This window comes from Leucopleurus acutus (assembly GCF_964270905.1).
Source record: "Leucopleurus acutus genome assembly, chromosome: 20".
NCBI classification, from domain to species: Eukaryota; Metazoa; Chordata; class Mammalia; order Artiodactyla; family Delphinidae; genus Leucopleurus; species Leucopleurus acutus.
The window spans coordinates 30,735,354-30,749,757 of NC_139162.1; the positions used below are offsets into that span (position 1 = coordinate 30,735,354).

Sequence of the window (14,404 nt, forward strand, 5' to 3'; positions counted from 1 at the left end):
AGGGGAACAGCACAAACACAGAAGCGAACCCAAAGCCATTTTCTGAGTCACGGAGGAAGGCTCAACAGAGGAAACCTTTGAGGTGGAAAACCAGGAGAGTGTATTATCGCAGAAGCCGATGGAGAGGAGCATCTCAAGAAGGATGGAGGAGTCAGCGATGTCAGCTGCCCCTGAGAAGCCAAGTGAGATGGGGACAGAAATTATCCACTAGATTGGGTAGCACAGAAACCACTGATGACAATGACAAGGGCAACTTCAGCAGAGTGCGGGGGATGAGAGTCGGACGGGACTCAGCTGATGATGGAACGAAAGAGGAGGCAGTGGAGATGGCATTTATATGTCTGTTGGCATGGTTCTGCCATGAAAGGGAAGAGAAAAATGGAGCTGTTGATGCAAGGGAATGCTAGACCAAGGGACGATCTTTAACGTGCAAGAGGGAAGGGTACTCTAGGGTTTGTCAGCATACTCATGGGAATGATACCAGAAGAAGAGGTTGATGGTACAGAAGAGACAGTGATTAACTACAGAAGCAAAGTCCTTGAGTGTCTCAAGCAGGCGGATAACTATTTGAGGCTGGAAATTCAGGGAAGGTTTCTTTGAGAAAGTGACCAGGAGGATGCGAAGGACCTGCCAGGTATGGAGTTGAGGGGGGAAAGCCTGCCTTGAAGATGAAGTACTGAATTTCTGGGCCCTTGAGGCCGATAGGAAAAGAAGCAGATGTGGTCAGAGGTGAGAGGGACATGAGTTATCAGTGAAAAAAAGATGTTTTTGAATACTTTCCCGTGTCATTATTATTGTTTTATTTTTAGAGTATTGTTTTTAATGTTAAGGTATTTACATGTGATATTCGTATGGTTATGTGAATTTCCCAGGTCCTTGGAGTTATAATTCCCCTGTATTAAATATATCTTCACTAGCCTCCAGGTCCAGTCTATACTGAACAATAGCGGCAAGAGTGTATGTATTATTTCCAGGCTTCTTCCTCTCTCAGTCCCAGAGGGAGTATGTTTCAAAACCAAGTTCTTGGGAATTATCTTACTTTTCTTTAATATTTTATACTAAGGATTATTTAAAGAACACTGGAATTGTTAAGAAAGTACGGAGAAATTTCCTTTTCATCACTGCTGCTAGTCAGATGTGCCTTCAAGTATACTGAGGCCTCAGGGACCTGCTCCGAGAATCGCCAGTTTAGCGACAAAATTAGCGTTACTGCTCATGGCTCCAGAATGTTCTGTCTCTTGCTTACTAGATTACGTTGCACTCTTCATGAGCTGTGTAAACAGAGAGTGTATTTCTGTCTCTGTTGTCCTACTGGGATGAAAGAGGTATAGAAACCAGAAATCCTAAATGGATCCCTGGTGGTCTCAATGACAGGTGAGAGTGGTACCACCTAACTCTGCTTTTTGTCACTTTATGATCACACACCTCACACAGGCACTCTGAGAAGCAGGGCAGTCCTACTATGCTCTCCTAGTAAAGTCATTTTCCCACATTCAGACTTGACTAACTCATTTCTCCTCTTTGTACTTCCTCAGACTTACTGCATCCTTTCTACGATTTCTTGCATTCTGGATCAGGCAGAATGGGCTATAGTAGCAACCCTCAAATCTCAGTGGCTTCACCCAACAATATTTCTTGTTCACTTCACATATTATTTGTGGGTTGGCAGAGAGTCACTACCCATTAAAGTAGTAACGCAGGGGTCCAAGCAGCCGCCAGATGGTTACAATGCAAACGGAAAAAGAGTGTGCTGGAGGGCCTGGCACCGGCAATGAAACACTCCAAGCTAGAAGTGACGACTATCATTTTTCATTGGACAGAAATAGTCACGTGTTTCATCCAATATGAGAGGGCCCAGAACTGTAATCCTACTTTGGGACCCAAAAGCTGGGTGACAGGGGAGGGATGGAGAACCATTTGGCAAACAGCCCTAACGATCGGCACACATTCTTAGCTAGTGATTCGTTTATTTTCACTTAAGTGTCCCTCCTTCACCCCTGCAAGACCCCCTGAAACTCAGTCATCTACCTATTATCAAATTTACAATCTTATCTGAATTTAAATCTGCTTTCTCCTTCCAGCCTATTCCAGTATAGGAAGGATCTTTTCTCCCGTCCAAATGTTTTTGATCATATACTCCCGCCAGTAACAAATTTTGAGCGTATATGGTAGTGTCCAAATCTTTAGCAATTGGCTCTCTGGGGGAAAAAAAAAAAACCAGCCTTGATTTTTAGTGTTTCCTGATTTCTTTGATGTAAATATATAGATTTATATCAACAGAAAAAAATCACACATACATTGAGAAGGCTCTCAATTAAATACAGAAGAAAAAAAAACTTAACTGTACCAGGTCAGAAAAAACACAAATTAACATTATATTTGTATTATATTACATTTAGTTTAGTTTTACCTATCAAGTTTGCAAAAAACAAAATTTTATCATGGTAATACACATTGTTGCTGAGAACAAAATCAAATACTCTGATAGTCTGCAATTAGGAAGGCAGATGATTACAACCTTGCTTAAGGCCAATTGGACAAGATCTATCAGCACCTAAACATGTTCATATCTTTTCATCTAGTTATTCTACTTCCAAGAATTTGTCATAGGGAAATAATTAGAGAAATGTACCAAGACTATAAGGATATTCACCATACTGTTATCTATAATAATTAAAAACTGAAAACCACCCAAAATGCCCAAAGAGAGGAAAATGGTACATTCATGTGATGAAATACTAACGTAACACATTTTTGAAGAATTTTTATATGTTTTTATGAAAAACGTTAAGTAACAAACTACTGCTATACAAGAAATCAGTAACAAGATACTTAGACAATAGAGTCATAGTTTCATAAAAAGAAAAACAAAAGTATATATGTAAATACTCATAGAAAAGAAGATTTGGAAAAAAAAATACAGCCAAAAGTTTCTGGTGGTTATCTCTGGGTAATGCACTTGGGTGTAATTTTAATTTTCTTCTTTAGACATCTGTATAATTTTCAAATTTTCCAAAATAAGTGTAGAATACTTTTTAAATCAGAAAAGATGTTACATTAGAAAATTCTTAATTTCACGACATCTCTCGTATGTGCCAAGAGATTCTTTCTGATGGCTCTAAATTTAAAAAATTTTCAAGATAACGTCTGGTACTGTCTAAATGTGACTTGGAATGTTGCTCAGTGCTCTAGGAAATTCTGATTTTACCACAGGGAACACCAATAACAATAACTGGATAATTTTGTCATAATCTCCAAAAACTGCAAGAGAGAAAATCCTCAAGCCTAAATGCCCTTTACTGTATATAAAGTTATTAGATTAGTGCCTGGCACATAAAAGTGCCACGTGGTGGGCTTCCCTGGTGGCGCAGTTGTTGAGAGTCCGCCTGCCGATGCAGGGGACACGGGTTCACGCCCCGGTCCGGGAAGATCCCACATGCCGCGGAGCGGCTGGGCCTGTGAGCCATGGCCGCTGAGCCTGCGCGTCCGGAGCCTGTGCTCCGCAACAGGAGAGGCCACAACAGCGAGAGGCCCGAGTACCGGAAAAAAAAAAAAAAAAAAGTGCCACGTGGTGTTTGTTAATTTTTTCTTTAAAGACAACAACAGGTAACACTGGAAAAGAAATGAACATTAAATAATATTAGTTCACCCTGCCAAACAAATAAGTTCACTTTCCATTTTGGACAGGTACAGGTAGAACATCAGATATCACATGATAATTTGGAACAGCTGTTGGCACATTTTCAAATACGTTAGAATTATTTTTTGTTTAATCCCATTGAAGTTTTTCCAGGGAGTATACAGTCATGCAATTATATTAGTAGTTGTCTGGTCACATAATATATTTCTTGAGCTCTACAAAAGATTCTATGACATAAATGACGATTATATAGTTTAATAAGTATTTGGAAAGGTATATTTTTTAATTGAAGTAGAGTTGATTTACAATGTTGTGTTAGTTTCAGGTAAACAGCAAAGTGAATTCAGTTATACATATATATGTATATATTCTTTTTCAGATTATTTTCCATTATAGGTTATTACAAGATATTGAATATAGTTCCCTGTGCTATACAGTAGGTCCTTGCTGTTTATCTGTTTTATATATAGTGGTGTGTATCTGTTAATCCCAAGCTCCTAATTTATCCCTCCCCCACCCACTTCCCACTTTGGTAACCATAAGTTTGTTTTCTGTGTCTGTGAGTCTATTTCTGTTTTGTATATTGGAATGGTATTTTAGATATAAATTGCCAACATGCCAAGCTTTTATCAATGGCTAAAAGATACAGAATGTTAGCTTCTCTGGAGAATAAGCTTTATTTTCTACCTAGTTTAAACCATTATATAAAAATTCTACCTCCTCCTCTCATATCAAGGGATGGTTCTGAAACAATTTCATCATATGGAGAAGCCAGACATGGCATTAAATGAATAAGGTACCAGTTTACAGGAGACTCACCTAAATGAAGCCCAATGGAACTCAACCTTTCAGAGAGTGAAATAAAATTTAAAATCTTCAAGTGACCCAGGAAATGCACTTCATGTAAGTGCTAGGATATTCTGATTTCATGGGAGTATATTTCTAATCTGGCTGCTAACAGATTTTGCTGGTTAACATACTTTGTATTTTGTACTCTATAGAAATTCGCACTATATCAGTCATCATATTTTCTATATAATTTTCACTGTAAATTGCTTATGACTTGGCAGCCATCCCAAGACAAATGGGCTAGACACTTATTTGGCCTAGCTCCCAGCTGCAAGATGCTGAGCCGTCTCCCAAAAGAAGTAGGCACTCTTCCCAAGTCACTGCCCAGGCCTTGCTACAGCTCTCACAAGGAGTCTCGTGATCATGTGTCATGTGCCACAAAGTGACACAAAATGTGTGTTCACTCATTCATTCAGTAGTTCATTTTTCGTTTATGGAAAATTTATGGAATATCCATTTGTACCAAACGCTGTATAAGTGCCGTAAGTATAATGATAAAAACAAGTTAGTTCCTGTTACAGAGCATCTCATAGTTTAACAGTAGAAACAGAAATAGGGACCAGGAGTTAGAGATTTAAGACTTCTCACAAAAGAAGTATGAATATACTAGTATGGGAGCAGGAAATCAATTATTAGGAAGGGAGTCTGGACAATTCTCATTTATTGAATACATATTTACTGAGCAAATATTATTTGCAAAGCACAAGGTGCTGGAAATACAGAGAAAGCAAAACTTCTGTATGTTCTCCGGGAGCTCATATTTATATATATAGTATAAGTATATAGTATACATAGTTCATTCTATACATATATATATATATAGAGAGAGAGAGAGAATTTTACTTATTTATTTAGTATTTACTTATTTGTTTAATGAAATATATTTACTTTATATCTTAGATTGTGTATTGTTGTATTACTGTGTATTGATGTATTTTAGATTGTGATATGTGCTACGGAGAAAAACAAACCCAAGTAAGTAAGATAGGAGTGCCGGGGTGACTGTCGCTATTTTACACAGGATGGGCAGAGAAGGCCTCTGATGAGGTGACATCTGAGCTGAGAAAGGCAAGAAAGGAGCACTCAAGCCCTGCAGATACCTGGGGGGGAAGAGACTTCCAGGCTGAGGGAACATTAAGTGCAAAGGCCTTGGGGCAAGAGTGTGCTTGGTTTATTCCAGGAAGAGCAAGAATGCCAGAGTGGGAAGAGGAGGAGGTGGGGAGAAGCAGGAAATGAGGGAAGAGAAGCAGTCAGGAGCCAGATCTTGCCCTGCTTTGTAAGTGACTGTCAGGGACTAGGCTTTTACTCTGCAAAGATGGGAAGCCACTGAAGGGCTTTGAGCAAGTCTAGTGAGCTGATATATGTTTTAAGAAGGACACTACTACTGATGCTATGTTATAACAGTCTGGAGAAGAAGTCAGGCATGGCAACCATCTGAGAAAGAGATGGTGGTAGCTTTGGCCACGGTGTACACGGCAGAGGTGGTGAGAAGCGTTCCAATTTTTAATATATTCTGAAAGTTACACAAGTGGGACTTCCTGGTATTATCCCAGAAGGGACTGTATTTAAACAAAGTCTTTAAGGATGAGTAGATACTCACCAGACAGAAAAGGGGATGTGGGTACTCTAGACCCAGGGGACAACAGGTACAAGGGCATGAAAGGATGACAGGCACAGCAAAGCCAAGGTGTAGCGAGAAACTCTGTATGACAGGAGTTTGAGGCTGGACGCTATGTCAGGCAATGGGGTGGAGACTAGACCAGGGAGGCTGTTTGGGGCCATACAGTCAATGGCCTTGTAGGGTATGCAGAGGAGTTTGAACTTGACCTCAGAGGCAAGAGAGACCTAACAAAATTTACAAAGCAAGGAGTGACAAGTCTGCCATATTTATCGGAACACAATTCTGATGGTGTTGGCGTGGGCATAAGGAACACCAACTAGGAGACTCTTAAAACTGTGGTTGTGGAAGATGACAGATGAGGACCTGATTTCACACAGTGTCGGTGGGACTGGAAAAGAAGAAACCACTTAGGGCTTAGGGAAGCCATGGAGAGAAGCTGAGGACAGCAAGGGTCCGATTTGAACAACTGGACAACAGGGATGACCGCAGAGAAGGGAATGAATGGAAGGCAGGATCCCTGTAAAATGTAAGTCATATCCTGTCGCACTTGTGCTCCAAACCCTGTCACGTCTTCTCCTCTCACTCAGTCACGGCCAGTGGACTCACTGTAGACGGCAAGTTCCTGTAGAGTCGGGCCACTGCCCTCCGATCTCATCTCCTTCTACTCTCCCCAACTCTCTCACTGCCCTCCAGATGTGTTAGCCTCAGCTGCTGGTCCTCAAACATATCTTAGAGGCTTTGCTCTTCCCTCTGTCCAGAATATTGTTCCTGCAAGTACTACATGGCTTGCTCCCACACCTCCATAAGGTCTTCATTCAAATGTCACTGTAGGAAGACCTTCTGTGACCACCCCAGTTGCAATCCCCCACCTATAGTCTCTACCCCCCTTACCTCCTTTACCATCTCCATACCAGTCTTCCCTTCCAATATTTATCTTTCAGTTATTTCTTTAATCTCTCCTCCTTCCCTCCCACCCCCCAACCCTACCAGACTCCACAAGAGATAAGCTCAAAGAAGGCAAGAATCTTTGGTCGGTTTTCACAACTTCATCTCTAATGTCTAGAACATTACCTGGCACAGAGCAGGAGAGCTAAATACATTTGTTGAATTAAGTAAATAATGAATACATATGGATCACGTTGAGTTAGATGTCTCTGCAAGACTTTTGGGTAGAGCCACCCAGCAGGAAGCTGGAATCGGAGCCCCACAGGTCACAAGAACGAAAAGGGATGGACACAGAGGTTTGGGATCATCGGGATAAAATCAAAGCAATTCCAGAAGCACCAAGAGATACAGTAGGACAGCGCTTAGGAGTCAGACCCAGGACCCAGACAGCCTCGATCCTGGCCTTTGACACTTCGTGCTTATAAATCTTGAACACAGTTTTAAACCTCTCGGTGCCTCTGAGCCTCATCTCTAAAATGGAGTTTTAAGAACAACCTGCCTCAGAGGGTTGTGATAAGATTTGAATGAGCAAATACATATAAAGCACTGAGGGCAAGCTGGCAGATGGAAGGCACAACACGGGGAATGCCGAGGAGGGTGGCACTGTCCCAGGATAAGAGGGGTAGCACTCCTATATCTGGAATCCAGAGCTTGTTTTCTATGTAATTCATTTCCTTGTGCTCTATAGTAAACCAACAGAGGTTCTCTCTGCTCTTCTGCTTTGAGTTGTTGCTGTTGTTTTCTTTCACTGGTTTTCTCTATGACCTTATCAGACGAAACCAAAAAACTTCTCTGAAGGCATTGTGAATTTGAGCACGATATACTGGGAAGCATACGGTATAGCAGAAAGAGCCTGGGTCTTCAGAGTCAAAAAATATGGGCTTGAACTCAAGCTCTGCCAGATTGGTAAAACAGGAATGACAGTATCTACCTTAAACACCCTGAGTCTGAAGAAGAGTAGCTGCTGAATATGTATTTGTAGAATGAATGAATGAGGCTGCTGTGAGGATGAAATGTGACAGCCTTCATCCAACACTGAGCACAGTCCCTGGCACCTCGTAAGGGTCAATAAACAGACCCAATATGGACCCTGCAAAAAGTCTTGTTTTTATGACTGGCAGCTGGGTTGGCATTCCTGCGGCTAGGACCTGTTTAAGGGACCCAATGTCTGGTCTAAACTTTTTATTTATTCATGTCATTAAAAAAGTATTTTTACTTCATCTTTTAAGAGAACAGATTTACTTTACAAAGGTTTGGCTGAAGCACTCCCTTATTATAAGGTGCACTTAAAGTGATTAGATATTGGTATCAGGTTTGTTGTGGGTCTTACCAGCAAGATAAAAGTGAAGCCTTGAAAATAAACTCAAAATGGATTAGAGACCTAAATGTAAGACTGGACACTATAAAACACTTAGAGGAAAACATAGGAAGAACACTCTTTGGCATAAACCACAGCAAGATCTTTTTTGACCCATCTCCTAGAGTAATAGAAATAAAAACAAAAATAAACAAATGGGACCTAATGAAACTTAAAAGCTTTTGCAAAGCAAAGGAAACTACAAACAACGAAAAGGCAGCCCTCAGAGTGGGAGAAAATATTTGCAAACGAACCAATGGACAAAGGATTAATCTCCAAAATGTATAAACAGCTCATGCAGCTCAATATTAAAAAAAACAAACAACCCGATCAAAAAATGGGTAGAAGACCTAAATAGACATTTCTCCAAAGGAGACATACAGATGGCCAAGACACACATGAAAAGATGCTCAACATCACTAATTATTAGAGAAATGCAAATCAAAACTACAGTGAGGTATCACCTCACACCAGTTAGAATGGGCGTCATCAGAAAATCTACAAACAGCAAATGCTAGAGAGGGTGTGGAGAAAAGGAAACCCTCTTGCACTTTTGGTGGGATTGTAAATTGACACAACCACTATGGAGAACAGTATGAAGGTTCCTTAAAAAACTAAAAGTAGAATTACCATATGACCCAGCAATCCCACTACTGGGCATATCCTGAGAAAGCCATAATTCAAAAAGACACATGCACCCCAATGTTCACTGCAGCACTATTTACAATGGCCAGGTCATGGAAGCAACCTAAATGCCCATCGACAGACGAGTGGATAAAGAAGATGTGGTACATATATACAATGGAATATTATTCAGCCATAAAAAGGAATGGAATTGGGTCATTTGTAGAGACATGGATGGATCTAGAGACTGTCCTACAGAGTGAAATAAATCAGAAAGAGTAAAACAAATATCGTATATTAACGTATATATGTGGAACCTAGAAAAATGGTACAGATGAACCGGTTTGCAGGGCAGAAATAGAGACACAGCTGTAGAGAACAAACGTACGGACACCAAGGGGGGAAAGTGGCGGGGCGGTGGTGGTGGTGGGATGAATTGGGAGATTGGGATTGACATATACACATTAATATGCATAAAATGGATAACTAATTAAGAACTTGTATAAAAAAATAAATAAAATAAGATTCAAACATTTTTTAAAAAGTGAAGCCTTGATAGTTGTTCTGTTTGCCTTGGAGTCTCCTTTTGTGGCTCAGCGTATGGCTGGCTCACAGCACCTGGGCTATCCTTGTTGTTTAATTGTTCATGCACTACTTTCACCATACAAAAGCTAAAAAGGCTCAGAAGTTGCTTTATAATAATGTGCATTACCATGTACCAGGAAGCTCCTATCTATGAAAATGTTAGCAAGGATTTAAGAACTGATTACATTTGGGATACTTTTAAGGATACTTTTTAAAATTATTTTTTTTCTGATTATAAAAGAATACATGTTCATTTAGATAATTTGGAAAACTAGAAAAGTTCAAAATAGAGAAGTCTACCAGTCTGGGAAATAACATTTCTGTATCAGTCCCACAGATGGTTCTAGAGGCCACCTCCCTGGGGAAGAGCATTTGTGTGTAAAACAAAATTAAAATCACACCAGATATTATTATATCTGTCTTGCTTTTTAAATGAGCTAATGCATACATTAATTCATTCACCCATTCAAGCAAACTAATTAAATACCTACTAGGTGCCAGGCCCTATATACAGTACAGAGAATGAGGGAAAGGAGCATATAAAATCATTCCAATGACCTGAGATAATTAAGGTACACATGAAGTACTACAAGTGCACACAAGAGGGAGCAGAGACAACCTCTGGGCTATAGACGTGTCAGGGAAGCAGCCTACAGGAGATGACACGTGAGCTGTTACTAATAACAGGTAACGCAGAAGTTCTCCAAGGAAGGAAGATGGAAAGGATGTAGCAGGAAGACCCAAAATATAACACTGCACAGCTAGTCTGAGCTACTGCCAAAACCCAGTGTGTATACAAAGGTAAAAACATGGGGAAGACGAGGCTGGAAATGTAGGAGCCGGGCAACAGACCATTGTGGGATTTGAAGCAGAATGTTGACATGCTTGGATTTATGTTTTGGTTTAAAAAAAAAAAAAAGTCTACTACAGCTTTAAAGAGGGGCAAAGAAAACTAGAGCAATCCATAAAAGGGCTGTCCAGGTGAAAGGTAGCGAAGTTCTAATGACAGTGGAGATGACAGATGATGTCCTGGAACTGAGAATGCACGAGAGACCTGGGATTCTAGACGGGTAAGCTCATTCTTTCCTCTCGTCTTTCCATGGTTACTGAGAATCAGCTATATGCACGACAAGCATATGCTAGGTGCTGGAGAAACCAAGCTGATGTGACCCAATTCTTATACCCCAAGAGCTAACATTCTAGTAGGAAAGAAGAGATGAAAAGGTACTATTTTTACTGCTCAGCATGCCTTTCTTTCCTTCTTTGGAACAGGGCTCCAGTTTTCCTTTGGGAAAACCATCCACCTCTGACTCACACTCCATGCAATGCGAGTGGGAATGGTCATACTCCAACCCTACTCCAAGAGTGGGTGCAGAAACTAGGCCAGGCAAACAGGAGCATCTCACTCCCTTGAACACAATGACTGATTCAGGGATAGGCACATGCCTCTAACCAGGCCAACGAGATCATTACTGGGGGAATCAGACAGACCAGGAAAAAAGAAATCACCACCTTCTTCTAAGATCCTATGTGCTTAAGACCACATACCCCCCTGGGCTGTCAGAGTCCTCCTGTACTATCAGGGGAGAGCCTATCTAGCATGAAGCCACACAGAAAAAAGCGAAGCCAAGAAACAGAAAAACAGTGATCAGATGACATCTTTCGAGAAACTGGATTCGGCCATGTGCTCCTTGACATCCAAGTTAAGTAAGTCAATAAATTCCCTTTTTTGTCACAATGAATTTGTTTGTGATTTTGTCACTTGCAATTGAAAGAGTGCTGACTCATTCAGGGGGAGAGACACAGAATCGCACAACTGCAATACAATGTGATAGGTACAATCAAGTTATTTATAAGGTACAAGGAGCACAGCGGAGAGTGCAGTCAATTCTATTAGTAGGTAAGGTAAGTAAAGAAACTTTCACAAAGGAGGCGATATTTAAGTGAAGTCTTGAAAAATTAGTCATCTGGCAACAGGATAAGGGGCAAAAGAATATTCTATGCAGAAGAAACAGAAGGAGCAGAAGCAAGGAGTGAGGAAGAACACAGAATGCTTGGGGAAGAAAAGACAGTCGACTATGCTAGAGCACTAAGTTCAGAGCAGAAAGCAGATTGTGCAGGAATTTATATATTCTGGGGGTGAGGAGACGCTGGATGACCGACTCAGACCATTTCACCTCTCATTTAACCTCAAGACCACAGTGGCTTCATAGGTAAAATAAGGTAGAGCAGGAAAAAATCAGTGCAAATGGACAAATATTAAAAGACCTTACCTGCTGATAGAATTCATCATCTTTGGGGGTCAGATAAGGAAGCCAAGTGTCTTCAAGCTCTTCAAGAAGCCTCAGTTTCTGTTTAAAAATAATAATGATTACAGGTGACTGAATATAAACTGACCCAAAACATAAGACAATCCCTTATTTTTTCCCATAAGAGACTACCCTCCAAAATTAGGCAACTTGAATGTACAAACTTTTCGAGAGAGAAATTAGTCAAAAGTCAATTATAAAATGTATTCATTTAATTACTTGCATTTAAATTACACATCATATAAAACATTAACTTAGACATAATCATTTTATTCACTCTCACATTTCAGGAAGCAATTTGCTTCACTCTTGACATGTATCTTTAACATCAGGGTCTTTTTCTTCATCACTAGAGTCACCTTTTGAGTTATCCAATCAGTTTTCCAGAACAAATCTTCCTGCCTGTATAATCTGCTTGAGACACAGCAGTTTTCGAATCCTTACCATCTCTGAAACTCTCCAACCAAGCCACAAGTATCCATTTACATAACGTCAGGGTATTTGGAGAATTTATTCATCCTGTATACATTTATTTGAGATCATATCCACTTACACATTACTTTTTTATTTTTTATGCGGTACTCGGGCCTCTCACTGTCGTGGCCTCTCCCGTTGCGGAGCACAGGCTCCGGACGCGCAGACTCAGCGGCCATGGCTCACGGGCCCAGCCGCTCCGCGGCATGTGAGATCTTCCCGGACCGGGGCACGAACCTGTGTCCCCTGCATCGGCAGGCAGACTCTCAACCACTGCGCCACCAGGGAAGCCCCACATTACTTTTTAAAAGTGATCTTTCATCCCTAGAATAATTACTAAATGTATCTTGAATATCTTTCCTTCTTTTCTTTTCCAATTTGATAAAGAAACCTTTTCAAGCACCCACAACTAGTGTTGTCTGAGGCCATTTCAAGCTACTTTGTCTTCCAAATAGTACCCATGCTGTTCAAACAAGGTAACTAAGAAAGGACCCCGCATTATAAAGTACTTTATAAGGAACCAAATACATACAAGATGACACCCTCCTTATGAGGGATTTTTTTCAAAGAATATCTAACCGTATATTCAAGCACGTGTGATATGTGTGTGTGTGTGTGTACGTGGCATATAAATAGCATATATATATATATGTGTACACAGACACACATACACATAGAAATCACCTATATACTACAGAAATTTTCTGAAAGAAAAAAACAGAAAAGGCAGAAACAAATAAAACTGCAGTACGATGTGTTATTCAGGCTGTTGTCAGCCATTAAGGCACTTTTATAAGAATTAGAAAATGGTGTGTCTTACTCTGGGTTGATGCCCCCCTACTCCCTACAGCATGACTTGGAGAACACAAACTGGATTTTAGCCCCAACCTGTCCCAATGGGCACTGTCTTTATGCAGTGAACAACCTGCTCAACCAGACATGGTGGCCCTGAGAATCACCCTCTCCCATCTCTGGGCAGCCTTCTCACACTAACCCATCACAGAGTAGTCCAGAGCAAATACCCCTTCAGGCAGAACTCAAGTCCTTTCTGGATCTTTTTTATAATTATCCAAAGTGAATAAAGAAAAAAGGGAATAGAAAAATAGCAACCAGTTGACCTAAGAGAGGCAAAAGAGTAAACTTTACTCTTATGCAAAATTCGAGTCTGTTTATATAATTAAAGCTTTCTGCTTTGTCTAAAAGGTACTTTCTCATCTGTAATGATAAGACTGGCTTACCAGTTAAACTATGAAGAGTCTTCCTCTACAAAGGACCTATAATACTAACACAAACCATTGGTTTATATAAATCATTGGTGAAGAGGTTTATCTGTTTTCCACATTAGTCATTATTTGGGACACAGAAAGAACTAATGATGTTTTCATGCCTATACTTGCACATTTATGCAGTCCATCACAAACTTAATCAAAACCTATACCTCAATTTTCACTTCAGGCTCAGGAAAGCCTGCGTTTTCCTATGAATCTTTTACCAGTCCTTTCTATAGACAGAACACTTACATGCCCCCCAAAAAGTTTTAATGTTTAAAAAGATGTTGAAGGCTTGAACAATTGAAATGCACATGATATATCAGATGTTGAGATGGCTCCACCTTACAAATACCACCTTAAAATCTCTTCAGGAGAGTCCATAAAGCTAATCTGCATATAATAGGGAACACAAAGGTACAGATTTCTATTAGGAATTACATATTCCACCTGGACCAGATTAAACAGCAAGAGACTGGTCCCAAAGATGAACAAGCACCACTGGAGGCTGAAATTCCACCTATAATAAATACTTCAGTAAAATTATTATAAAAACAACCACTTCTCAGCTCAGTTGAGGTCCAGTGCATCAGACAGACAGAAAACGTCATAACCTGTAAGGCTGTAGTATCAAGAGGATAAAATTCCTTTTTATATATATAGTAGTCTGTATCTGTTAATCTCAAATTCCAAATTTATCCCTCCTCCTCCCTTTCCCCTTTGGTAACCATA

General features: G+C 40.2%; 1 protein-coding gene across 1 annotated transcript in view; it reads right to left on the reverse strand.

Moving 5' to 3' along the window:
• The window catches only part of FTO (FTO alpha-ketoglutarate dependent dioxygenase), a 379,775-nt gene that overhangs the window by 263,914 nt on the left and 101,457 nt on the right, over positions 1-14,404 (reverse strand). Inside the window, exon 2 of the mRNA XM_082862799.1 lies at positions 11,895-11,972. Coding sequence (XP_082718925.1) covers positions 11,895-11,972 — 78 coding nt within the window. The remainder of the gene's footprint in view (positions 1-11,894; positions 11,973-14,404) is intronic.